Here is a 26,574-nt window from a genome sequence, read left to right on the forward strand (position 1 = left end):
CAAAGCGTAGGCGACCTCCCCGGACCAGCCTCCCTTCCCCTTTCCAGTTTACCCATCCCCCCCACCCCCACCCCAGATAGGATGCAGTGTGAAAACCGAGGCCGGAATAGCAGCTCTCTAGAGATGAGTCGAGTTCTGATCTAACTTGTGGTTTGTGAGAATTTTCATTCTCTGAATCAGAACATGCGCACAAGGAAGAAAGGCTAATTGGGGGTCTCCTGACGACAGATCTGCGGGCCATGGGAGGTTAAAAGGAGCGGAGGCCCATTTGCATCCTTCGGAATCACGGACATAACAAGAATCTGTCTAGGGTTCTAGATGACTTGGGCCAGCAGTTTTGGCCCCATCTGGTTCCACAGCGAAAAGACCTAGAAGACATTTCGCTTCGATCAGGGGCTCGGAGGAGTGTTGAACAGACACAGGGAAGTTTCTGACCAAAGCAAAGCCCCAAACTGAGCACCATAATTACTTAAGCGGTGAAGGGAAGGTCCCTAAATCAGCCTCATTTTCTGGATTTTTGGAACTGGGGATTTTCTTTTCTTCAAAAAAAATTTTTTTTAACGTTTTAAATTTTATTTTTGGGAGACAGAGACAGAGTGCCAGCAGGGGAGGGACAGAGAGAGAGGGAGACACAGAATCCAAAGCAGGTTCCAGGCACTGAGCTGTTCAGTACAGAGCCCGATGTGGGTCTCAAAGCCACGAACCGTGAGATCATGGCCTGAGCCAAAAGTTGGACGCTTAACTGACTGAGTCACCCAGGTGCCCCTTTTTATTTATTTATTTTTTTTGTTGTTTATTTTTCGGAGAGAAAGAGAGAGAGAGAGAGATGATGTGAGTGCACAAGCAGGGGAGGGGCAGAAAGAGGGGACAGGGGATCTGAAGTGGGCTCCATGCTGACAATAGCTTCAGTGCAACAAGCCTGATGTGGGGTTCGAACTCATGAACCACGAGATCATGATCTGAGCCAAAGTTGGACTGAGCCACCAAAGTGCCCCAAGAACTGGAGATTTTCACGCATTGGCCACATGTTCTCTCCCAGGGCTGTTTCTTGTAAAGAAGCTCCTTTTGGGGGCACCATGTTTTGGACCCAAAGAATTTGGCCAGGTCTGGATAATTGGGAAAAAATGGTTGGATCCTGAGTGTGGGTAGGGGGAGGGTTTTGGTGAAATAGAAAGCTAGACGGAAACCACTGAGAACATGGAAGAGGCCTTTCTGAGTGTGTTCTCGTCTGTTCCTTGGCAGGTTTTGGCTGGTGATTAAGGAAGATGGGCACATGGTCACCGCCCGGCAGGAGCCTCGCCTGGTGCTGGTGTCCATCACCTATGAGGGCGACCGCCTGATCCTCAGGGCTCCGGGCATGGACCAGCTGGTTTTGCCGGGCAAGCTGCCTTCTTCAAACAAGCTGCATGATTGCAGGTGCGCTGCCTGGGGCCCCCGGGGACCTGCAGCGGACTTGATTTTCCTGCGGGCTTCTCCCTGCACCCTGTCTTGTTACAGTGTCTATAGTAGCTGATGAGTTTGGTCAAGGAAATATTTTTTAAAAATGGTTATTTTGACAGCAAGAGAAAGAGAGAGAGAGGGGTGGGGGAGGATTCCAAGCAGGTTCCATGCTATCAGCATGGAGCCCAACTCGGGGCTCAATCCCATGAGCCCTGAGATTATGACTGAGCTGAAATCAAGAGTCTAACGCTTAACCAACTAAGCCACCCAGGCAGGTGCCCCGGTAAAGGAAATATTTAAGAGGTTTGTCCTGGGCTGGGATCAATCCCGTGGTCAGGTGCGAGTGGATGAGGCAGAGAGCTGTTTCCAGGGTCCCTGGGATTTGTCTTAATCAGGTATGCTAAGGAGTGCAGATGTGGAAATGACCGTGATGTGTAAGGACATACAGATCCCTGGAAACAGGAGGCTTGGCATGTCATAGAGGGCCACATAGAGGGACCCCAGGGTTGGTCAGGAGGTGGGGGCTGAGGTAGGGTGGGAGGTCAGGGGGAACGACCTCAGTGAGCAAGAGCCTTTATTGTGGTTTCCACAGGAGGTACCGGGCACGGCAGGATAAACAGCTTTAGGATTAGCTAGTTTGAGTAATTCCAGTGGGCTCTGGGGCATAGAGGTCCTGTCCCTGTCTGGTACCTGGCCCTGAGTATTCGGGCAGGGTGACAGTGGCCTGGAACGTAAAAGCAGACAGGGGAGGAGGCTGGGGTGGGGGCTCTGGATAGGTTGTCATGCACACGAAAGGCGCCCTTGCAGGTGGGTCGTTTACTACCCGTAGGAACTGACCAGACTTGGGAAGGACAGTTCCTTCCATGTCGGCAAGATCCCTGGATGTCAAAGCATCAAAAAGACAGGAAATACGAAAGCGTGATTGATACATATGGGGGGGGGGGGGGCCGACACAGGGCCAGTCTTTAGAGTTTGTCTCTGTTTGTTCAAGTTGGAGGGGCTTCGCTTCAGCAGTGGCAGCCTGCGCCCAGCCAGGCAGACGAGGCAGTGAGTGGAGACTATACCAGCCGAATCTCAGGGTTGGGTGAGAGGGGTGCAGGAGCTTCTCGAGGTGATGTTGCAGCCTCTCAGGTCTGGGATTGAGACTGAGGCACCTGTTGCACCAGTCAGATGTGGGAGATTCCCACCTCTGGCCTCCTAGACATGTCTCCAGCCCTTGGCTTCCTTCCAGTCTGTAGGACCCCTGCAGGGCTGTCAAATGCCACGGCTCAAGGGGGCCTTGTCCGGTGCTGCCCGGAAGTCCTAGAGGCTAGGGCACTTGTCATTTTCAGCATGTGGAAATTGAGGTTGTCCATAGGTCCCCAAGGCTCAGAGGACGGCCACAGAGTGCTCCCTGTGCCCTGATTGTATACTTTTTCAAGCAAAGTGTCTGAGCTTAAAACTACCCTTTGGAGCACCTGGGTGGCTCAGTCAGTGAAGCGTCCAGCTTCAGCTCAGGTCATGATCTCTCGGTCCATGGGTTCCAGCCCCACGTCGGGCTCTGTGCTGACAGCTCGGAGCCTGGAGCCCGCTTCGGATTCTGTGTCTCCCTCTCTCTCTGCCCCACTCCTGTGTGTGCTCTGTCTCTCTCTCTCTCAAAAATGAATAACCATTAAAAAAATTAAAAAGGATTATGGAACATTTTGTGTCAAATGTGGAAGAGCGTGGATTTTGCATAACATTCTGGAAGAATAGGAGAAGCCGAAGGGTTACCCCTAGAATAGCTGAGGGGTAGGTACTGCCTGCCGCAGGGATGGGGGTGAAGGGACCAGTGGAAGGGCAGCGTTCGGGAATGAGAAAGAGGTTTCGCTGTTAGTATTCTCTTACCCACTGGCTGCTTTCTACTTTTCAAAGTGCCCACAGTAGGCTCACCTGGGGGACGGAAGCTGGGGGACAGAAGCGTGTGCTCATCCACGGGTGTTGCTGTGAGGGGTTGAGGAATGTGCTGGATCCAGGAGCAGGTGCTCTGGGAACTGATGAACAGTGGGGTCGAGTCTGTTCCAAGTAATTTGTTGTTTGAGGAGACTTTTAGGGGCAAGGCTGAAGGCCAGGAGGGGACCTTGAGAAGGCTTTGGGACTGAATTAAGAATTAATCAGAGGTCAAGCAATGGGTCCCTGAAGAGGGGTTAGAGAGAGAGAGAGAGAAAAAAAAAAAGAGCCCAGGAAACTTGAGAGCAGCATGGAGATTCGACAGGGGGCTGGAGAGGCCATTTGAAAAGAAAGTGAGTCTAAAGGTCAGAGTGGGACTGGGGACATCGGAGAGCACAGGGCTTTTTTAAAAAAAAATTATTTTTTTAATGTTTATTTACTTTTGATAGAGACAGAGTGCGAGTTGGGTGGGGGATTGCAGAGAGAGAGGGAGACACAGAATCTGAAGCAGGTTCCAGACTCTTAGCTGTCAGCACAGAGCCCGATGTGGGGCTCAGACCCACAAACCATGAGATCATGACTGAGCTGAAGTCAAATGCCCAACCAGCTGAGCCACCCAGGCACTCCAAGCATCCGACTCTTGATCTCAGCTCAGGTCTTGATCTCTAGGTCGTGAGTTTGGGTCCCGTGTTGGGCTCTGTGCTGGGCTTGAAGCCTATTTGAAAACAAAAGGTAGGGTGCCTGGGTGGCTCAGTCGGTTAAGCATCTGACTCTTGATTTTGGCTCAGGTTGTGATCTCACAGTTCATGAGTTCGAGCCCCATGTTGGGCTCTGTGCTGAGTGTGGAGCCTGCTTAAAATTCTCTTCCTCTCTCTCCCTCCCTACTCCCTGCCCCGCCACTTTTTCTCTAATCATGAGTATACTCTTTTTCTCTGTAAAACTGTCTCTGGCGGTCTAGTGGTTAAGATTCGGCACTCGTGTCTCTAAAAAAAAAATGTGGACTATTAAAGAAGACCTTAACCATATTTAAAAAAAAATTTTTTTTTAATGTTTATTTATTTTTGAGACAGAGAGAGACAGAGCATGAACGGGGGAGGGTCAGAGAGAGAGGGAGACACAGAATCTGAAACAGGCTCCAGGCTCTGAGCCGTCAGCACAGAGCCCGACGCGGGGCTCGAACTCACGGACCGTGAGATCATGACCTGAGCCGAAGTCGGACGCTTAACCAACTGAGCCACCCAGGCGCCCCAACCATATGTTTTTAAAATGGATGGGAGTGGGTGTCAAACCACCATGGCATTTGGATTCCATTGCATGCTTTCAGGGCATAATTTTATATATTTGTATATTAGTATACATAATACACTTTATAATAATTTTATTTTTATTTTTTTAAGTATTTATTTTGAGAAACAGCACAAGTAGGGGAGGGGCGGGGAGAGAGAGAGAGAATCTCAAGCAGCGCACAGCTTGATGTGGGACTCGAACCCAAGAACCTCGAGACCGTGACCTGAGCCAGAGTCAGATGCTTAACGGTTTGAGCCACTCAGGCGGCCCTGCAATAATTTTATTTTAAATGTCAGTATTTATAACTCAATGGAACTTATATCTTCCACAACAAATTAAACTTACCATAAAAATAGTTTACATGTCCACTTGCAATTCTGTGAGGGGTGCGTAGCTTTTGAACATTTTTTTTTTGGTAGTGCTCAAGCAGAAAAAGCATTGTGTTATCTAATGGAATCTGTGCCTGCCTTGTGGGTAAGTACTGTATTATTATCTCCAGTTTACAACCGGAAACACAGCGTCAGGGGAGTTGAATGCTTGGCGTGAAATCACAGAGTAGAGCACGGTGGAGTTTCAGGTGCTGCCAGACTCCAAGCTCAGGTTGCATCTGCCACACCAGAGTCCCTTCTGAGAGCATCCTGCATCCTTGCTACTCAAAGTGTGGTCCGTGGACCAGCAGCTTAGCCGCCCCGAAGCCTGTCAGGCATGCACAGGCTCAGGCTCCAGTCAGACCTTCTAGATCAGCCTGTGCATTTTCACACGATCCCAGTGATGTGCAGGCATATTAGGCTTTGAGAAGCTCTTCCCTGGAGCACATTCTGCAGATTCTCCTCCTGCTTCTGTTCAGCTTTGGCCGTTGGCCTGAAGACGTGCGGTCCAGCTGCTCTGTCTTTACAAATTTTTTTTGAATGTTTATGTATTTTTGAGAGAGATTGAGACCGAGCATGAGCGGGGGAGGGGCAGAGAGAAAGAGAGGGAGACACAGAATCCGAAGCAGGTTCCAGGCTCCGATCCGTCAGCATAGAGCCCGACACGGGGCTCAAACTCAAGAACCGTGAGATCGTGACTGGAGCCAAAGTCGGACGCTCAACCGACTGAGCCACCCAGGTGCCCCCAAGCTGTTCTGTCTTTAGCGCTAATCTTTCAGGGTGTTGAGGCAGGAGAATAACTCTGGTGTTCTCTTGTGACCCTTCCAGGCTGTTTGGGATGGACATCAAGGGCAGGGACTGTGGCGACCAGGCAGCTAAGTGGTTCACCAGCTTCTTGAAAACAGAAGCTTTCAGGTTGGTTCAGTTTGAGGATCACATGAAGGGAAGGTCATCGAAGAAAATTTTCTCTACCCTTGTACCGAATTACCAGGTGAGCTTACAGAGAGCTGCCCTTGGCTTCTGCCAGTCACCCCTCTGTGTCGGGCTTCCTTCTTGGGATCCCAGTTAGGAGAGTGTAGTCATGGCCCAGGGGAGGAGGATGGAGGGTGCGTTCTGGGCAGGTGTTGCGGACGGAGAGGGAAGGCCCTCCAGGTGGAACGTGGAGGATAGATTGCAGCAGGTACCGTGGAGGGAGAAGCTAGGGGTGACCCCCAGGGAGGTGGGGGGCTCAGGCAAAAACAGGTTGGGAAGGTGAAGTGAGAGGTTTGTTTGGGACTGAACCAGGTTTCCTAAAATTACAGAAGCGGGCTTTCTCCCAGGGCTCCCTTGGCCATCAGTGTGGTGTGGTTATTTCGGGCACTGGAAGGGTATCTTCTGAAGGAGGCCACCTCTGGGCCAGCCGTAGCCCAGAGACCACAGCCTTTGATTTTGCAGTGAGAGAAGGTTTAAAATGCTAGCCGCTTAGGCAGCCCTCCCCTTCCTCCCTGAACTACAAGCTTTTTGAATGCTTTGTTCACCGCTGTTTCGCCACCTAGAACAGTGCTCGGTACAGAGCAGGTGCTTAATAAATGCACGTTGAGTGAATGGGTGCCGCCTGAAGAAATTATGGGGACAGTGTGGTGGATTGGCAGCCTGTTTTACGGCAGTGCTGTGGGAAGAGGGTCACTGCTGGGCGCTGGAGTGAGGAGCAGGGGGAGTCCTGGAAGGTGACGCTGCCCTGAGCCCTGGCTGTTGCCGTGTGTGTGTGTGTGTGTGTGTGTGAGGGGAGCCCCTGCGAGGCCCGGTGGCAGGAACCGGCCTGGCACTGACTTGGCTGTTTCCAAGACCACGGGGTCTTCTCCCCTCATTGAACACCACTGTCCCTCTGCATTGTCCCCCCTGTACACACCACTTCCAGACTTTGCTTAGCTTTCTGTTGGGCTGAGGCATTTCACGGGCCAGTGAGGCCTGATGGTGCCATGTTCTTGGCTCAGGTGGCCTACCCAGACTGCAGCCCGATCATGCTCCTCTCGGAAGCCTCCCTGGTGGATCTGAATACCAGGCTGGAGAAGAAACTGAAAATGGACCAGTTCAGACCCAGCATTGTGGTGACAGGCTGCGATGCCTTTGAGGAGGTAAGAGGCTCATAGCTTCTGTGCATTAAGCTCTAACGTGCTGATCAAGACGCTAAAGGAACTGCTGTTCCCTTTACCCAGCGCCAACTCAGACCCTCCATGGGGTCTCTTCTTCCCTGAGACTTACCTTAACCTTGTGGACTTGTGTCCCTATTGCTGCCACCATCACCTTGCTGGCCTCAGGGGTGCGCTGCTCACCCTTTCATGCCTGGGCCCCAAAGTGAGTAATCAGATCTCCACATTGCGTTAAGTCTGAAATGAGGCTAGACTGTATCATTATAGCTCAGAGATCACTAAAAGGAAATGAAGATGAAGAGAACAGCCAGGAGTGCTCAAGGATTTGAGATTCCTGGAAGGCCCAGACCCCAGAGTGGAGGCCGAGAGGATACAGGAGATCTGCCTTGTGAACAGGGCCCTGGAGACATTGTATGCCATGGCCTGAGTTCTCTCCCAGAGGACCCACATGCTCTCCTGCATGGCTGATGGCAGAAATTTCCACCCTCTCCAGACACAGCCCCTTGTAGCCCTAAGGGGACAAGCACATCAGAGCCCAGCTGTCCTGCAGTCTGTATGGAAATACATAACTGGGTGTTGCTCTGTGCTAAGAAATGTTGGCAGTCCTATTAAACATTGGGGGTGGGCTAAGCTTTATGGATCCTGGAAGTAATGACAACAAATCCATTTATTGGGTGTTTTCTGGGTACCAGGCACCGAACTAATGTATTACTTCATATCAATTACTCATTTGATCCCAACGACAACCCTGTGAGGTCTGTACTATTGTCTCCTTTCTATAAGGAAATTGAAGCTGGGAGGTATTACCTACTTGTTGGTCATGTAACGGATGGTTCTGGCATTAGCACCTCAGACTTGTAACTCCAGTTTCTGAGGTGTAGGAGTCGTTCCAATTTAGAAATCCCAAATAGCTGACTCTGAGGGGAGAGGCTCTCCATTCATTGCCCCCTTGGGTGGCCACATTTCCTTTTGTGCGAGTAAAATGTGCCCCTATTTGCTGATAAGTGTTGTCCTTTAGAATAAACCTTTGTATTGAGGGGCCCTTGGGTGGTTCAATCCGTTGATATCAGCTCAGGTCATGATCCCAGGGTTATGGGCTCCATGCTGAGCGTGGAGCCTGCTTAAGATTCTCTGTCTCCCTCCGCTTCTCTCCCTGGCTTGTGTTTGCTCTTTCTCTAGAAGAAAGAAAAAAAAAAAAGAATAAATCTTTGCATCCAGTGTAGTATAAATTCTTTCATACGTAGGCACTTTATTGTTTGGTAATTTAAAAAATAGCAGTGTATACAGAAGTTTTCTACTTGTTGATGTTATCCTGTCATATATTATCTATTTCCTATAAGTTCTCTTTACATTCATTAAAATGTTTTTCTTTTAAAGTTTATTTATTTTTTGAGAGAGAGAGAGAGAGGGCACAAGCAGGTGATGGGCAGAGAGAGAAGGAGAGACAGAATCCCAAGCAGAATCCCAGACAGAATCCCAAGCAGGCTCCAGGCTCTGAGCAGATAGCACAGAGCCCTATGTGGGGCTTGAACTCATGAACTGTGAGACCATGACCTGAGCCAAGATCAAGAGTCAGATGCCTGGGGCATCTGTTGGCTAAGCATCCTACTTCAGCTCAGGTCATTATCTCACGGTTCATGGGTTTGAGCCCCGTGTCACGCTCTGTGCTGACAGCTCAGAGCCTGGAGCCTGCTTCAGATTCTGTGTCTCCCTCTTTCTCTCTCTGCCCCTGTCCCACTTGTGCTCTCCCTTTCTCTCAAAAATAAATAAATAGACGTAAAAAAAAAAAGTCAGATGCTCAACCAACTGAGCCATCCAGGTGTCCCCAAAATGTTTTTTTTTTTTTTCCCAAATTGATAATCTATAATGGGCCAGGCACTGTGGCTGGGAGCCCTGGATACAGAGGTGAAAAGATACAGATCCTACCCTTCAGAATTCCCTGATATGAGCAGAAGAGCCTCAAGGCAATGACAGCTTGGTATGAGAAGAACTGTAATGCACATGCTTAGCTGGTGCCTAGGATGTTTCGAAGTAGAACTGCCTAAGTCTGCCTGTCGAAGGGGGGTGTGGGGGTGGGTCAGATCAAGCCACCTCGAAGCCATGCTGTGTATGTGTATAGCTGTGTATGCGCTGTGTGCCTGCAAGGGTGAGCGAGGGTCGTTGTGGGTATTAGAGGCAGCCAGTTGAAGACCTAAAAGCACGAGAGGCCATGACATTGAGGGGTGCCTGGGAGCATTTCAGAAGCACAGAACTCTGGGGGCGAAAGAGAAGTGGCAGGAGGAGGCTGGACCCAGAGCTGGCTGGAGCCCGCCAGGCCAAGGGGTTTGCATTTTATATTGTGGATATTGAAAGCAGGTAATGGTTTTGAACAAGGAAGCAATTCGTATTTATATCCCTCAAGCAGATGTTACTGAGGGGAGCACAGTGTGCCAGGCTTGCTGTTACTCTGGCAGCTCTCTAGAATGTGCCCGGAAAGGAAGGGAGACCCAAGACTGGAACACCAGTGCGGTGCTTAATCACCAGAGGGTCTTTTTGAAAAGCTGTAGATTAGTGGGCCTTACCTGGAGCCCTCATGAAATTCGTGATAAGGCCCGTGACCGTACTGGAGGCCCCAGCCCTCGGGAGTCTCATGCCAGTGGCTACAGATGAGGCAGGACAGGAAGGGACCTTGATGCTCTTGGGCTGTCGGCACCTTGAGGGAAGAGTCTCAATTTTTGTCCCCAGGAATAAATCCAGATTTTGTGGGACTTGGAGTTGATACAATCTGGGGGGCTTCCTTCAGAAAAGAAAATAGCTGTTAGGTACAGGGCCTAGAAGGGGTCTGGTGCAAGAGAGGGGCCTAACCTGCCTGTTTCTCCCCCGTGGTCTAGTAGTGTGCACGAGGGTGGAGCCCTTAGATGATGCATGCTCTGCGGTAATGCAAGTGGCTGGGAATTGGATTAGAAATTAGTCCGTGGGGATACCCAGGTGGCTCAGTCGAAGTGTCCGAAGTAAGACACGATCTTACGGATCGGGAGTGCGAGCCCTACATCGGGCTCTCTGCTGTCTGCGCGGAGCCTGCTTTGGATCCTCTGTCTCCCTCTCTGCCCCTTCTCCGCACTTTCTCTCTCTCTCAAAAAAAGAAAAAACAAAAAAGAAATTAGTACATGAAGCAGAAATTCTGTCACAGGAATCCTATAATTGCTCCATCATTTTCTGAGGAATTTTATTTTAGGGAATACAATTGTTCTTGATTTATCTCTACTGAAGATACAAATTTAAAAAACATTTTTTTAATGTTTATTAATTTTTGAGAGACAGAGACAGAGTGCAAGCAGGGGAGGGACAGAGAGAGAGGGAGACACAGAATTGGAAACAGGCTCCAGGCTCTGAGCTGTCAGCACAGAGCCTGACTCAGGGCTCGAACTCAAGAGCTGTGAGATCATGATCTAAGCCGAAGTCGGACGCTTAACCGGCTGAGCCACCCAGGTGCCCCTGAAGATACTAATTTTAGTAAGATTTTGAGCCAGGGGAATAAGAAGAAAAGATACTTTTTTTTTTTTTTTTTTTTAAGTTTATTTATTTTGAGACAGAGTGAAAATCCCAAGCAGGCTCTGCACGGTCAGCACTGAGCCCAACGTGTGGCTCAGGGCTCGAACTAATGAACCGTGAGATCATGGCCTGAGCAGAAACTGAGAGCTGGATGCTTAATCAACTGAGCCACCCAGGCGCCCCAAAAAGATGCCCTATAGCCAGATTCCTGGCTAAAGATTTTTGCTTTCCTGGAATTTGCTAAGAATTTTTGTTCTCCTATAACTTGTCAAAGTGAACCTAAGGCTAATGTGAGCCTAATCTCATCCTCTTAGGCAATTTGAGTAGGTGGAGTTTTATTTTTTTTAATTAAAAAAAATGTTAAGTGACCTTGTGTTCTCTGTTTTATTCCTGCATGGTGATGGGCTTTCTGACATAATACCTAAGGCAGAATACTCTTTTTTTCTTTATTTTTAAATGTTTATTTATATTTGAAAGAGAGACACAGTGCAAACAGGGGAGTTGCAGAGAGAGGGAGACACGGAATCTGAAGCAGGCTCCAGGCTCTGAGCTGTCAGCACAGAGCCTGTGACGCGGGGCTCGAACCCACAGACCACGAGATCATGACCTGAGCCGGAGTTGGACGCTTAACCGAGTGAGCCACCCAGGCACCCCGGGCAGAATACTCTTCTTTTTCTAGAAAAGTCCTCTGATGGTACACATTTTAAAAAATCCTTGGTATAAAATGATGCTAATGTTGTCAGTTTATTCTGCCTGAAATTAGGAAGCCCAATAATTAAGGGCCTGATGCATTAACCTGTCTACCCGGTGCAGTTGTACAACCAAAACCTTTCAATTAGTGGGACTGTATGAAATATTAATGATAACATTCATAAATATTTAATAGAGCAACTAATAATAAAAAAATAGCAAATCTAAGCATGGTGCAAAAAGTCAGGCCATTATTTATTGCAAAAATCCAGAGCAATAGTAGAATGCATTGTGCAACATTTACTCTTTGTGACCCGAAAAGTACTTTGTGCTTTTTTCTACGTAACTCCGAATAGTAAGCACATTTTCAAAGGTGGCGTCTCTTGGGCCAGTGCAGTGCGTGAGGGTTCTGGGAAGGCAGAGCAGTGGAATTTAAAAAGAGGACAATTGACTAATGCTTCTTATCTGTGTGGTTGGCCATTGCAGGGGTCAGTGTTTCCCGAACTTTGCTCACTATTCTGGTGAACAGGACTTGGCTTTTTTTTTTTTTTTTTCCCCTCGGAATATGTTGTTCATATCCTTTCTCACTCCACAGTATGGAAGAACTGGGGAGAGCCTGCCAGAGATTTGGTGTGTTCCCTGTCACTGTCACTCTGTCACTTCTATTCTTCCAGAAGCTTCCAGAGAGGTGGTAGGTCTTGAAGCCAGGCGGCTGTGGTTGGGTCCTGACCCTCATCACTCCCTGGCTGTGTGGACTGGGGGTTCTCAGTACTCTCTCCTTTGCAGCTGCTGAAAAATAACGTTTTTGCAAACCATCATCCCCCACATTTTCATTCCCCCAAATCTGATTTGGGACGAGTTGGGATTTTATTTGGGGGCTTAGATTAGAAGTCTCCATCCTGGAATAAGAACGTCCTCTGCCTGGCTTCAGGGATTCCTGAAGTAGCAATGATAAGAACACCATATAAAACAGGAACAAAACAACAGTAACCACAACACTCGCAATTGTCATGTGTGTGTTAAGTCACAGGCACTATGCCGGAGGTTCACATGGGGTATCTGGTTTTTTGTTTGTTTCAAGTTTATTTATTTTGAGAGAGAGAGAGAGAGAGAGAGAGAATCCCAAGCAGGTTCCAGGCTCTGAGCCGTCAGCACAGAGCCCAGCTTGGGGCTCGAACTCACGAATGGTGAGATCATGACCTGAGCCAAAGTCGGCCGCCCAACCTACTGAGCCAGCCCAAGAGCATGTGGCTCTTGATCTCAGGGTTGTAAGTTCAAGTCCCACATTGGGTATGAAGCCTACTTAAAAAAAATTGTTTTGCAAAAATTTTGTTTAAGTTATATCTGCTGTGTGCATGCATGTGTGTGTGTGTGTATGTGTGTGTGAAAGAACATTAAGAAACAGTGTGAAATGTGATTTTTATTTTATTAATGTAATTTTTTAAAAAACACTTTTATTTTTCTTTCTTTAAAAATTTTTTTTAAAATTACATTTATTTTTGAGAGACGGAGTGAGACAGAGCGTGAGCAGGGGAGGGGCAGAGAGAGAGAGAGAGAGAGGGAGACACAGAATCCAAGGCAGGCTCCAGGCCCCGAGCTGCCAGCACAGAGCCTGACTCGGGGCTCGAACCCACAAACCGTGAGATCATGACCTGAGCCGAAGTCAGACACCCAACCAACTGAGCCACCCAGGTGCCCCTATTTTTGTTTCTTAAATATTTATTTATTTTAAAGGAGAGAGAGCACATACATGCACTAGTGGGGGAGGGGCAGAGAGAGAGAGGGAGACAGAGAGAATCCCGAGCAGGCCCCACAGCACTGCCAGCCTGGAGCCCAACGTGGGGCTGGAACTCACGAACCGGGAGACCACAATCTAAGCCAAAATCAAGAGTTGGACGCTTTACCAACTGAGCCACCCAGGCACCCCAAGACTTTTTTTTTTTAGAGAAGTTATAGGTTAACAATAAAATTGAGAGGAAATTGTGAAGATTTCCCATAGACTCCCTGCCCCGACATATGCACAGCCTCCTTCATTAGCAAAGTTGGTCACCAGAATGATACATTTTTTTTACTAAGGATGGACCTACACTGACACATCATGGTCACACAAAGTCCACAGTTCACCTGAAGGTTCTCTCTGGCTGTGGTACATCCTGCGGGTCGGGACAAATGTATAATGACACCCCCAACACTGTAAAACTTGCAGAGTGTTTTCACTGCCCTAAAAATCCTTTGTGTTCTGCCTGTTCACCTTCTCCCCGCCCCACCCCCACACCTCTGGCAACCACTGAGCTTTTTATAGTCTCTGCAGTTTTGCCTTTTCTCCAGTGTCCCATGTTTGGAATCCTACAGTATGTAGATTTCTCATATTGGCTTGTTTTGCTTGGTGATACGCATTTAAGATTCCTCTGTGTCTTTTCATGGTTTAATAGCTCATTTCTTTTTAGCGCTGAATAATTTTCTGTTGTCGGAACGTACCACAGGGTGACGTATCCATTCACCTACTGAAGGATATCTTGGTTCCTTCCGAGTTTCGGCAGTTATAAGATGTCATGTTTTACGTTGGTTCAGGGTGAAAAATGTTCGGTAGTCATCGAAGAAGGTAGTGTTTTCACCTCTCTTATGGAGCTGTGGAAGCTGAGACTCAGAGAAGTTGAGTTACTTGCCTCACGTCGCCTAACTGGCCTGTGGCCGGTGACAGTTTGTGCTGTGGCATAATGTTCTTTGGCAGAAAGAAGTTAAGCCCAAATCTCGTGTTCATGGACTTTGCTAGAAGCAAGCTGAAAGCCTCAAACAGTCATTTTTCTTTCTGAATGAATGAAAAGCACCAAGATGAGGCCTGAGGAACGTGGGTGCGGATTCAGGGGCCACACTCAGCCCCCCTTAGGCGATTCCTGCTTGCCTTTCAAGTGAGGGGACCCATGCCCTCGTCTGGGCTGCTTTCCTGACCTGCCCATTTTGTTAGGAGCCTCAAGCAAGGCCCTTGCACAAGCCTGTCCTTATTTACAAAAGCCAAAATGATGAAAAGGGAGACAGGACTCCTGGGTAGGGGGCAGAGTAACCCACATTTCTAAAGAATTTTCTAGTGGAGTCGGTACCTTGACTTAAGGAGAGCTCCTTATGCGTTTGCCTTTTTGTTTACATCTCAGTAACTTGAAGCGTTTACTCTAGAGATGTTTAGGGTCCGGGAAAAGGGGGAGCTGAAGAATGGAAAGCCAAATCCTAGGGCTTCAGCTCCTTTCTGATCACGATGAAATGAGAATACCTCTGTGGGATTCCGCATGGCCCCACACTGCTTCGTCCTCCACTGCACCCACCGGGCAAATGAAACACCCCCTGGGAAGCCCATGGCCGGGAAGATGAGCGGATGTTGGCTAAGAAGGAATGTGTTGAGGTCTTCCTGGGCAGCTGTTTCCAAACTGGCTACACATCACATCGGAGGGGTTTACACAGGCCTGATGCTGGGTCCCTGGGGCGGCCTGGGCAGAGGAGCCTTTTTAAGGCCCCCCTGATGATTGCAGCCTGCAGCCAGGCTGCAGAGCCCCTGGCCTGGGGTCTTCCTGGGAGCAAGATAATTACAGGAGCTGCAAGTGGATGTGGAGACCAGAGGGGCCACTCTGTGAGCTTGACCTTACTCCTCTCTGAGCACTCTTTTCTGATTTTATTAAGAGGTTTTTTTTTAACGTGTGTTTATTTTTGAGAGAGAGAGACAGAGCATGAGCGGGGGAGGGGCAGAGAGAGAGGGAGACACAGAATCCGAAGCAGGCTCCGGGCTCTGAGCTGTCGGCACAGAGCCTGACGCGGGGCTCAAACCCACAAACCGCGAGATCATGACCCGAGCCAAAGTCGGACGCTTAACCGACTGAGCCACCCAGACGCCCCTGTTTTCTGATTTTAAAGTTGACAAATTTTGCTAACAGATTTTAAAGGTTCTTTGCAGCCCTAATGTTGTATAATTTCTTTTGTCTTTTTCTTCTGTTAGGCTGTGTGTGTGTGTGTGTGAGAGAGAGAGAGATCAGTAAAGGCACTTTATCACAAATATCTCTCAAACCTCTCCAATATGACCTCTTTCTTGGCTTTTTTTTTTTTTTTTTTAACAAACACTTCCTTTGTACATTCTACGTTCCATTTTTTTTTTTTTTATAAGTGAGCACGTTTAATCTTTCTATCAATCACATGAGGTTGGTTTCTCAAGATCTTCTTCACTGTCTTTTTCTTACTTATCGCTGGTCCTGAATGAGCAAACCTTTAAACTGTTGAACTGAATTAGGGGCGGGGATCTGGCTACCGAATCGTGTTTAACATATTTTACCTGTGCCTGTAGATATGTTAACTTTTCAGATCACGAAGGAAATAAAAGCCTTCAATGACAAAAGTACGTGGGTATTCCCTTTGAGCAGGTATGATCCCACAAACATACACATTTATGCATCACAGGTAAGGTACTTATCTTAAAATGGAAGTCTACTTACCATACAGGGTTATGTTGGTTTCAGGTGTACAAAATCGTCGTCCAGCAATTCTGCGTTTTAGTGCTCACCATGATCAGGGTAGTCACAGTGCAACATTATTTCTGTATTATTAACTGTATTCCCTACGTTGTACTGTTCATTTCTGTGACTGAATTATTTTGTAACCGGAAGTTTGTATCTCTTAATCCCATTTACTTCTTTCACCCATCCCCTCCCGAACCGTGAGATCATGACATGAGCCGAAGTCAGATGCTTAATTGACTGAGCCACCGAGGAGTCCCTATTTTGTTTGTTTGTTTGTTTGTTTTTATATTCCACATGGGTGAAATCGTATGTATTTGTCTTTGTCTGACTTATCTCACTTAGCGTAATACCCTCTAGGTCCGTCCATGTTGTGGTAAATGGCAAGATCTTTTTTGTGGCTGAGTAATATTCCATTGTAAACGTACAGCACCTCTTTTGTGACCATCATGTATTGATGGACACTTGGGCTGCTTCCGGATCTTGGCTACTGTAAATAATGCCGCGATGAACATAGGGGTGCATGTATCTTTTTGAATCAGTGTTTACATATTCTCTGGGTAAATACCCAGTATTGGAATTATTGGATCATATGGTAATTCTATTTTTAATTTTTTTATTATTACTTTAATTAAAATTTTTAAAAATGCTTATTTATTTTTTTAATCTTTATTTTTTTTGAGAGAGAGACAAGAGTGTGAGCAGGGGAGGAGCAGAGAAAGAGGGAGACACAGAATTCGAAGCAGGTTCCAGGACCCAAGCTGTCAGCACAGAGCCCGACGCGGGGCTCCAACTCACAAACCATGAGATCGTGACCTGAGCTGAAGTCAGACATTCAACCAACTGAGCCACCCAGGCGCCCCATGTTTATTTTTTGAGAGAAAGAGAGAGAGAGAGAGTGAGCAGGGGAGGGGCAGAGAGAGAGGGAGACACAGAATCCAAAGTAGGCTCCAGGCTCCGAGCTGTCAGCACAGAGCCCGACGCGGGGCTCGAACCCACGAACCTCGAGATCTTGACCCTAGCCGAAGTTGGACGCTCAACCGACTGAACCACCCAGGCACCCCTTCTAGTTTTAACTTTTTAAGGAACCTCCACACTGCTTTCCACAGTGTCTGCACCAATTTGCGTTCCCTCCAACAGTGCACGGGGGTTCCTCTTTCTCTGTATCCTCGAAGAGTGGCCATTTGCTTTAAAAGCTACCCTAGAGAATAGCCCACAAATACAGATGCTGAGGTAGTGATGGAAGAATAGTGGAGGTAGGAGTCATCTGGGGGACTCCCCCCCCCCCCACTCATCCCCCTCTCTCGTCTGCTGGAGGATTGTGATTCTCAGTGTGGGCCGTGGGTGCTGAAGGCAGTTCAAAGCCCCCAGGCTGCTGCCTTTGGGAATGGAACTGGTGGCCGCTTCTCCCCGACTCTGCTATTGGTGGGTGTGGGGCCCCTTAGCATCCGTCAGGAGCTGAGCCTGAGGGGAGACTGGGGTCTCTCACGTCCACGAGGCACTGGAAACCTCGTGGTTCTCACCTCCCTGAGAGGAGCCTGGGACAGGTTCAGCCGCATCAGCCCCAAAGAGTATCCAACCCAGCATGCACCTCAGAGATGCACAAGCAGCCAGGATTCAGGGTCTCCCCCTTCCACTTTTGTAGCTTGTGGCTGCCGTTGCTTACGTTCGGCGGCCTCCAGGGAATGGAAGCTAGCTTGGCAGAAAGGCTGAGGCTTCCGTCCTGCCCTTCTGCCTGGATTTCCCCAAACAACAAATTCCTCCTGGCACATTTGTTATGCATGGAGGTTTACAGGAGTGTGTCTCCTTTGATTCTGTAGGAACATACACCAGCCAGCGTGTAACAGGAGGAGACTTACACTTTCAGGATAAAACGCACTGCGTCTCCAGCCAGTGTTCTCCAGCATACACGAGAAAGCCTCGAGAGAGAATCTGGAACCCGGGCTGCAGAGATGGGGAAAGCTTTTCAATGATTCAATTCAAGAATCTTTTTCAGATAAAGTTAATTTTTTTTTTTTTTTTTTTTTGACATAAAGGTAATTTCTTAAGTGTGGCTTACTCTGGGGACGCCTGGGTGGCTCAGTTGATTAAGTGTCTGACGTAAGCCCAGGTCATGATCTCACAGTTTGTGGGTTCAGGCCCCGCGTCGGGCTCTGTGCTGACAGCTCGGAGCCTGGAGCCTGCTTTGGATCCTGTGTCTCCCTCTCTCTCTGCCCCTCCCCTGCTCGCACTCTGTCTCTCTCTCTCTCTCTCAAAAATAAATAAACATTAAAAAAAATTAAAAAAAAAAAAAGAACCACTTCCTCTGTGGTTCTGTATTAGTGTATCTTTGAACTATGCAATGACTCACTTAGCCATTTTTTTGTGATTGAGCCTGTAGGTGGTTTTCCATTTCCCCTTAAATAATCAGCAGCTTTGTAAAACAGTCTTTGCCTACATTTCTCAACTGATTCTTAAGAAAGGCTGAGTCAGAATTTTATTATTTATTTATTAAAAATACCGTTTAGGGGCGCCTGGGTGGCTCAGTGGGGTAGGCGGCCGACTTCAGCTCAGGTCACGATCTCGCGGTCCGTGAGTTCGAGCCCCGCGTCGGGCTCTGTGCTGACGGCTCGGAGCCCGGGGCCTGTTTCCGATTCTGTGTCTCCCTCTCTCTGACCCTCCCCCGTTCATGCTCTGTCTCTCCCTGTCTCAAAAATAAATAAAACGTTAAAAAAAAAATAAAAAAAATACCGTTTAATGTTTATTTTTGAGAGAGAGCAAGCAGGGGAGGGGCAGAGAGAGAGGGAGACACAGAATCCGAAGCAGGCTCCGGGCTCCGAGCTGCCAGCACAGAGCCCGACAAGGGGTTGGAACTCACGAACCATGAGATCGTCACACCTCAGTTGAAGTTGGACACTTAACTGACTGAGCCACCCGGGCGCCCTTAAGTCAGAACTTTCAAGGCTTTCCGTACATCTTGCCAAATTGCTTTGCAGAAGCATACCGATCATACCAATATTTGTTCCCACAAGCTGAGCAGAAGAGCGCCTTTTTTCTTATGCCCCTGCCAGCATCGATGCCTGTAATCCTTACTAAATCTGCTAAGTGAAAAGTCGCATCTCATGTAAATTGCTAATTCCTAGTGTATGGCATCTTGTGTTAGTCCGTGAAGGAAGTTTGGCTGTGAGGTGGAGTTTTACTTCAGCTAAGGAAACTTGTTCCCTGCAAGTTTACACATTGGCCTAGATTCTGGAGCACTCATGCTTGCAACAGACGTTTATCGAGAGTTTACTGGGTGCTCATCTCTGAGATAGATGCTGAAATTACAGAAATGAAGTCACTGTGTCTGACTGCAGGGGTCTCAGGACGAAGCAGGATCAAGGGCTCAGTAGCTGGATGGTTGAGGTACAGATAAGGGCTGAGATGTGTAACCACACTCGAGGGAGCCCAGAGAAAGGGACACTCTGTGCGTGGTGTGTGTGTGTGTGTGTGTGTGTGTGTGTGTGTGTGTAGGAAGAATGCCACAGGGTTTCTTTTTAAAAAAATTTTTTTAATGCTTATTTATTTATTAAAATTTTTTTTAAATGTTTTTATTTATTTTTGAGATAGAGACAGAGCATGAGCAGGGGAGGGGCAGAGAGAGAGACACAGAATCTGAAACAGGCTCCGGGCTCTGAGCTGTCAGCACTGAGTCTGATGCAGGGCTCAAACTCACAGACCATGATGAGCTCATGACCTGAGCTGAAGTCAGATGCTTAACCGACTGAGCCACCCAGGCGCCCCTAATTTCATGCATTCTCAATTCAAACTAATTTTAATAAGGGGGTCTTATTATTTTCATCTAAGAAGTGAGTTACTAATTACATTTAAACTTGCTTAGTGTTTTTTTTACTGTAAGTAACCCTTTGCACCCAAAATGCCAACCATGATCAGATTAGGATGAGAGTGATGTTATTATATAAAGTTATTAATATTTTCATATGTGATTAGAACTGGGGAGCCTCAGACAGTTTCTGTGAATGCAGACAATATGTTATTCTAAACTGGGTCCTGCAGTTCTCTAAGAGTGAAAGACCAAGATTGAATCTGTTTTATTAAGCTAGGAACCCCAACTGAACTGTTCAGACTTTCCTGCCTCATATCATAGTCATGAGGTGGAGTTTCCACAGATCTGTGGCTTAAAGTACGAAATTCACCATCCCTTGTACGAAGGCATTGGAAGGGAGGTACTTGAGGGCGAGCAACCCTCTGGGAACCTATGGGCTCACATTCTTTGGGCCGCAGCACCCTCGTGTGGCCAAGTGTGGCCAAATCCACCCTTTTGGGCTGCCCCCAGGCCAGGGTAGCACCACGCCCATCACTTACCTGTGCACTTACCTGTGCAGAGGCCATATTCCTGGTCACGCTCCTGGTGGGGGATGGTGGTGGAAGGTGGGGGAGTGGGGGAGGTAAGGGGGGCGGTCACGTTCTGCCAGGTGAACCACCTGTTCTGATTGTCTTGCAGTTTTGCTGTTCGCATAGGGCACGTAATAGATAGGGTACAGAGATTCTGTTTGTTACCTGGTGATCCTTGCCTTTTAGGAGGGCTGTGTAGTTCATCCGTCGACTGCTGGTTTGGAACACAGACTTTATTTTTTTTAATTTTTTTTAACGTTTTATTTATTTTTGAGACAGGGAGAGACAGAGCATGAACAGGGGAGGGTCAGAGAGAGGGAGACACAGAATCTGAAACAGGCTCCAGGCTCTGAGCTGTCAGCACAGAGCCCGACACGGGGCTAGAACTCACGGACTGCGAGGTCATGACCTGAGCCGAAGTCAGCCGCTTAACCGACTGAGCCACCCAGGCGCCCCAGGAACACAGACTTTATTTCCTTACAGCACTGCTTTCATAAATGGTGGGTGGGAACCCAGGGCATCCACAGAGACTGCTTTACGTCAGCTGTGCTTGTATCCTGTAGATTTGTGAGGTGGAAAGACCCCATTAGGTACTGGAGTGCCTTTCCTGTGTTTGCTAAGTCACCCCGCTAGGCCTGGGAGGGTTAATGCACCCCTGCAAGAGCGCCAGAGCATGACTGGAACCTGGTTATCGGGGTGGAAGAGGAAACATTACATGTTAGTCCCTCCCCACTGCTCTGCCCTGCCTCCAGCAGAAACTCTCATGTCCCCTGAGGGGGAGTAAAGGACCAGATGAGACGAAATGATGCCTCATTTCCTTACCTGGAGACTGACTTCTCACCAAATCCCTTGGACCTGTGGCTTCCAAACCTCACTTGGGTTGAGAGCAGGAAACAAGTTCTCAAGGGACATTCTTATCACACGTGATACAATAACAGATGGCTCCCTGTTAGCAAGAGAGTCCTATAACATGCCCTCGTTATACGTGTGTGCTGTGTGTGTGTGTGTGTATGAGTATATATATCTATGTATATATAACGTCATCTGTATGATCTCCATCTGTGTGTATATACATGTACATATGTGTATGTGTAGACAGATGAATAGAGACAGAGATTGATTTACAAGCTGGGTGGTTAGAAGCCCTGCCCTCAGAATCTGAAGTTTTCAAAACTAGCTGGCTGTGACCCTGAGAACATTTTGCAATCTCTGCAGGTCTGTGTTTCTTTGTGCAAAATGGGGATCATAATAGTTCCTTCTTCAAAGTTGTGAGGATTTATTAAAGCCCTGAGGCAGATGTAGGCACTGCTCACTGTTCAAGGGCGGGAAAGCAAGGCAGGGCCTGTAACTCTGGACTCTGCCCACACTCCCCACCCCCAGGGCAGGCTGCCTCTCCGTGGATGTGGAAGTGTTGAATGTGTGAATCTCATAACTGACTTCCCTTGGGTGATGTCCCACTTGTCAAAGAACCATCAGATTTTTTTTAATGTTTAATGTTTATTTATTTTTGAGAGAGAGAGAGGCAGAGGGGCAGAGAGGGGAGGAGCAGAGAGAGAGGGAGACACAGAATCCGAAACGGGCTCCAGGCTCTGAGCTGTCAGCACAGAGCCCGATGCGGGGCTCGAACTCACAAACCGTGAGATCATTGCCTGAGCCGAAGTTGGATACTTAACCAACTGAGCCACCCAGATGCCCCCAAAGAACCATCAGATTTTAACTTGGCTTCCACTGTAGCTTAGCTATTAAGGACAAAGTGGGATTGTCTTGCAAGTTATACATTTCTCATTATATATCAATAAGTTGCCCTTCTAGTTCGCTTATGATTCTCATGGCCAACTGCCCCCCAAATAAGGTCTGTTCTTGCCATACTGATAGAGTCCGGTTTCTGAGACCGTGAGGGAGGAGCTGGATCCTGGACACCGATGTGCTGTCTTCCCTCGCGTCCCTTTGGGACATGTTTCTTGGTGTCTTGCTCTCTGCCTTCTTCTTGCTCCATAGTTGGTAGCAGCCAAAGAATAAACTGCTTTGAAGACGAATGAAATCACAAGATGACCTATCCTTTCCTCTTAGGATACCTGGGATGAGCTCCTCATTGGCGGTGTAGAGATGAAAAGGGTTTTGGCTTGCCCCAGGTAAGCGTTCTCTCGAGAGTCAACCTCTGGGGTGTGGCACGTTCGTTGGCTTGTGGCTCTACCTAACTCTTGGTTTTTGAATGACAGGTGCGTTTTGACCACTGTGGACCCAGATACCGGAGTGATAGACAGGAAGGAGCCACTGGAAACCCTGAAGAGGTAAACCGCAATGTGTCCAATGTACTTTTAATGTTATCCCCGTCCTAGAATTACCTGTGGGTGTAGGTGCCCTGTGTGAGCACCTTTCACTCCACCTTCTGGTTGGTATGTGTCTGTTGGTTAGTGGAAGTTGCCGCCTCTTTTTTTATGGACTAATCTTCTGGTACTTTTGGCAATTTTTTTTTACAGTTTATTTATTTATTTTGATAGAGCGCACAAGCAGGGGAAGGGCGGAGAGAGAGAGGGGGAGAGAGAATCCCAAGCAGGCTCCGCACTGTCAGGACACAGCCTGATTCGGGGCTCAATCTCACAAACCATGAGATCATGACCTGAGCCGCTATCAAGAGTCAGATGCTTAACCAACTGAGCCACCCGGGTGCTCCACTTTTGACATTTTTTTAATTTTTTTTTTTTTAACGTTTATGTATTTTTGAGACAGAGACAGAGCATGAACGGGGGAGGGGCAGAGAGAGAGGGAGACACAGAATCCGAAGCAGGCTCCAGGCTCTGAGCCATCAGCCCAGAGCCCCGACGTGGGGCTCGAACTCACGGACTCACAGACCGTGAGATCGTGACCTGAGCTGAAGTCGGACGCTTAACTGACTGAGCCACCCAGGCGCCCCCACTTTTGACATTTTTAATTGTATAATACTATGTTTTGAAATTTTCATACCTCTCACATCAATTTTTTTTAAGTTTATATATTTATTTTGAGAGAGAGAAAGCCAGCAGGGGAGGGGTAAAGAGAAAGGGAGAGAGAGAATGCCAAGCAGGTTCCAAGCTGCCAGCACAGAGCCTGACGTGGGGTTTGAACTCACAAAACTGTGAGATCACGACCTGAGCTGAAACAAGAGTCGGACGCTTAACCGACTGAGCCACCCGGGTGCCCCTCTCACATCAATTTTTAATAACATTCAATATGTATTTCTAAATTAAGACCTCAAATACTGTAAGTATTTTTGTTTATTAGACTCAACATCAAGGAATGTGAGACGAATTGAAGTTGTATAATGAAATATTAGAAATACTGGAACACAATGAGTTGTCTGTTTATTGAGGAACTTCTTTTATGGCAGGGTGTTTTGTTTTGATATTTAAGGAATTTGGGTTGACGTTAGTTATAAATGCAGAACGTGTTTTTAAAACTAAGTTAACAGTTTTTGGGGAGGTGTATTCTATTTTGTTTCCCTTTGGTCTGTTTTGTTATTTGTTTCCAATGGGTTTAAGTCAGAAGAAGAGGTTAATGATAGACTCCCACTCTTTGGGGTCTATTATTCAAATATACAGTTGTTTTTTGATTTTTGAGATTCAGTTAGTTTTCTTTAGCCAGGGCTTTTGAAAAAAAAAAAAAAAACACTTTGCCAGTAGTCAAGCCCCATGCCATTTTTTTTTATTAAATTTTTTTTTAATGTTTATTTGTTTTTGAGAGAGAAAGAGAGTGAGTGGGGAAGGGGCAGAGAGAGAGAGGCAGAATTGGAAGCAGGCTCCAGGCTCCAAGCTGTCAGCACAGAGCCCAATGTGGGGCTCGAACCTATGAACTGTGAGATCATGACCTGATCTGAAGTCAGATGCTTAACCGACTGAGCCCCCCAGGCCCCCCAGGCCCCATGCCATTTGTATCTGTGTCTTCATTTTTGTTCACCGAAGAAACTCAGCTTTAGGCTTGTAAACCTACGGGGTGGAAAGCATAGTACTTAAAACTTAGATGCCCTGAACAGAAGATTTGGAGAGTTCAGGGCAGTTCCTTTTCGAGCTTGGGTGAGCATTTGTTGCAGACAGTTGTGAAGTTGGAGATATACATGCAAACATTCCACATATTTATTTATTAAAAAAAATTTTTTTTAATGTTTATTTATTCTTGAGACAAAGAGTGTGAACAGGGGAGGGGCAGAGAGAGAGGGAGACACAGGATCCGAAACAGGCTCCAGGCTCTGAGCTGTCAGCACAGAGCCTGACGTGGGGCTCGAACCCACGAACTGTGAGATCATGACCTGAGCTGAAGTCGGACGCTTAACCGACTGAGCCACCCAGCCACCTCGTTTATTTATTTTTTAATGTACTACTTATTTTGAGTTACACATACAAGTTTTTTTCTTTTTGGCCTCAAGCTGAAGCCAGGGAAAAATTGGTTAGGCTCTGAGGATGCTTCTTGAAAAACCAGGATTATGTGCGGTTTGACTAATCGCCCCCAGACTTCTCTGTCCAAGGAGCAGAAAAGGCTTGCTGTTTATTTATAGGCCTTGAGGATAAAAACCTGAATTCTGTTGAGAGCACTTAGATTCCTACTTCCCTTTTGTGCCTGACGGTGAATTTTTGCTTCTTTCAGCTACCGCCTGTGTGATCCTTCTGAGAAGCAGATCTACAAGTCGTCCCCACTTTTTGGGGTCTATTACTCAGTGGAGAAAGTCGGCAGCTTGAACGTTGGTGACCCCGTGTATCGGATGGTACCGTGACATGGTATGGCGAAGGGCCGGCTTTGCTGCTGGAACGCAGCGCCTCAGAGCCACGGCCACGTTCTCCGGTGTTGAGATGTTTTTATGTTTTGCTGCTTTAACTCTTAGCAGAATGAGCGGTCTGGGTCCTGCTCTTGGGAGTTGGAAAAGTGCCTTTTCTTTTTCTTCCCTCACCAATCTGATTTAGTCCAACTGGGCTTCTCTCACACTTCCCATTCGCTTATAAAATGCTGACGCAGGGGCCCCAGCAGAAGACAGGTAGATGTTCTCAGTTCATTAAGGAATAAGGAAATAAAGGTGAGCAGGTCACCAGAGTTCTGTATTGATTTTTTTTTCTGTCTCTGTTAGTGAAATGAAGGGAAGTGCTTCATTATTCAATACCAACTTGGAGAAAAACATTGAATACTTTTTGTAAAATTTATTAAAAAATTTTTTTAAATTTATTTTTCAGAGAGAGAGAGGCAGAGTGCAAGTATGGGAGGGGCAGAGAGAGAGGGAGACGCAAAGTCTGGAGCAGGCTCCAGGCTCTGAGCTGTCAGCACAGAGCCTGATGTGGGGCTTGAACTCACGAACTGTGAGATCATGACCTGAGCTGAAGTCAGACACTTAACCAACTGAGTCACCCAGCCCCTAAAAAATTTATTTTTTAAATATGATTTAAAGTTTGAAAAGTATCAGTGCATCAGGGTGCCTGGATTCTGAATCGTGAGGTATAAAATAATGTTCTCACACTGATTTCATCAGGCCAAATAAAACCTTGATGCCTGGAGCATAATGCCTGACCCCCAAATTATAGAAATAAAGTCATTTGGAAGACTTTCTCAAATAACTCTTCTCAAAAAACCAAACTGAGTTTTGAACTGAGTTTTGAACTGAGTTTTGAACCAGACTGAGTTACCTCATGTCTGAAACTCTTGACCATCCTTCTTTCTAATTCTGGCCTGACCTTCTCACCTTCTCGCTTGACAATCATTTTTTTTTTAATGTTTGTTTATTTATTTAAAAAAAATTTTTTTTTAATGTTTATTATTTTTGAGAGAGAGACAGAGACAGAGAGCAAGCAGGGGAGGGGCAGAGAGAGAGGGAGACACAGAATCGGAAGCAGGCTCCAGGCTCTGAGCCATCAAGCCCAGAGCCTGACGCGGGGCTCGAACTCACAGACCGCGAGATCGTGACCTGAGCCGAAGGCAGCCGCTCAACCGACTGAGCCACCCAGGCGCCCCTTTAATGTTTATTTTTGATAGAGCATGAGCAGGGGAGGGGCAGAGAGCGAGGCAGACACAGAATCTGAAATAGGCCCCAGGCCCTGAGCTGTCAGCACAGAGCCCGATGCGGGGCTTGAACTTACGAACCATGAGATCATGACCTGAGCTGAAGTCAGACCCTTAACCGACTGAGCCACCCAGGTGCCCCTCACTTGACAATCCTTGAGGACAATGTGGGGCAACAGTCCAGACAGTCTAGATCCAGCAGCGGGTAGACTTGGGTTCAGGATCCTAGCAGCTCCATTTCCTGACTTGGTTGAGTTATTTAACCCCTTAGCCTTAGTACCCTTATCTGCAAAGTGGGAATACAGATAGTTCTCCCTAAAACAATCAAAGTGATTTTGA

The 26,574-nt window shown here is 47.4% G+C and overlaps 1 protein-coding gene across 3 annotated transcripts in view; it reads left to right on the plus strand.

Moving 5' to 3' along the window:
• MTARC2 (mitochondrial amidoxime reducing component 2) overlaps positions 1–26,574 on the plus strand; it is a 39,542-nt gene that overhangs the window by 4,968 nt on the left and 8,000 nt on the right. Inside the window, exons 2-7 of one of the 3 annotated variants that reach the window (XM_058700068.1) lie at positions 1,243–1,416; positions 5,832–5,994; positions 6,977–7,117; positions 22,291–22,352; positions 22,440–22,511; positions 24,838–24,968. In XM_058700068.1, the coding sequence (XP_058556051.1) occupies positions 1,243–1,416; positions 5,832–5,994; positions 6,977–7,117; positions 22,291–22,352; positions 22,440–22,511; positions 24,838–24,964 (739 nt within the window). In that variant the 3' untranslated portion in view covers positions 24,965–24,968. The remainder of the gene's footprint in view (positions 1–1,242; positions 1,417–5,831; positions 5,995–6,976; positions 7,118–22,290; positions 22,353–22,439; positions 22,512–24,837; positions 24,969–26,574) is intronic. The other 2 variants (XM_058700069.1, XM_058700070.1) reach the window with 2 other exon arrangements.

The sequence above is a fragment of the Neofelis nebulosa genome, chromosome 15 (genome assembly GCF_028018385.1).
Source record: "Neofelis nebulosa isolate mNeoNeb1 chromosome 15, mNeoNeb1.pri, whole genome shotgun sequence".
Lineage (NCBI taxonomy): Eukaryota > Metazoa > Chordata > Mammalia > Carnivora > Felidae > Neofelis > Neofelis nebulosa.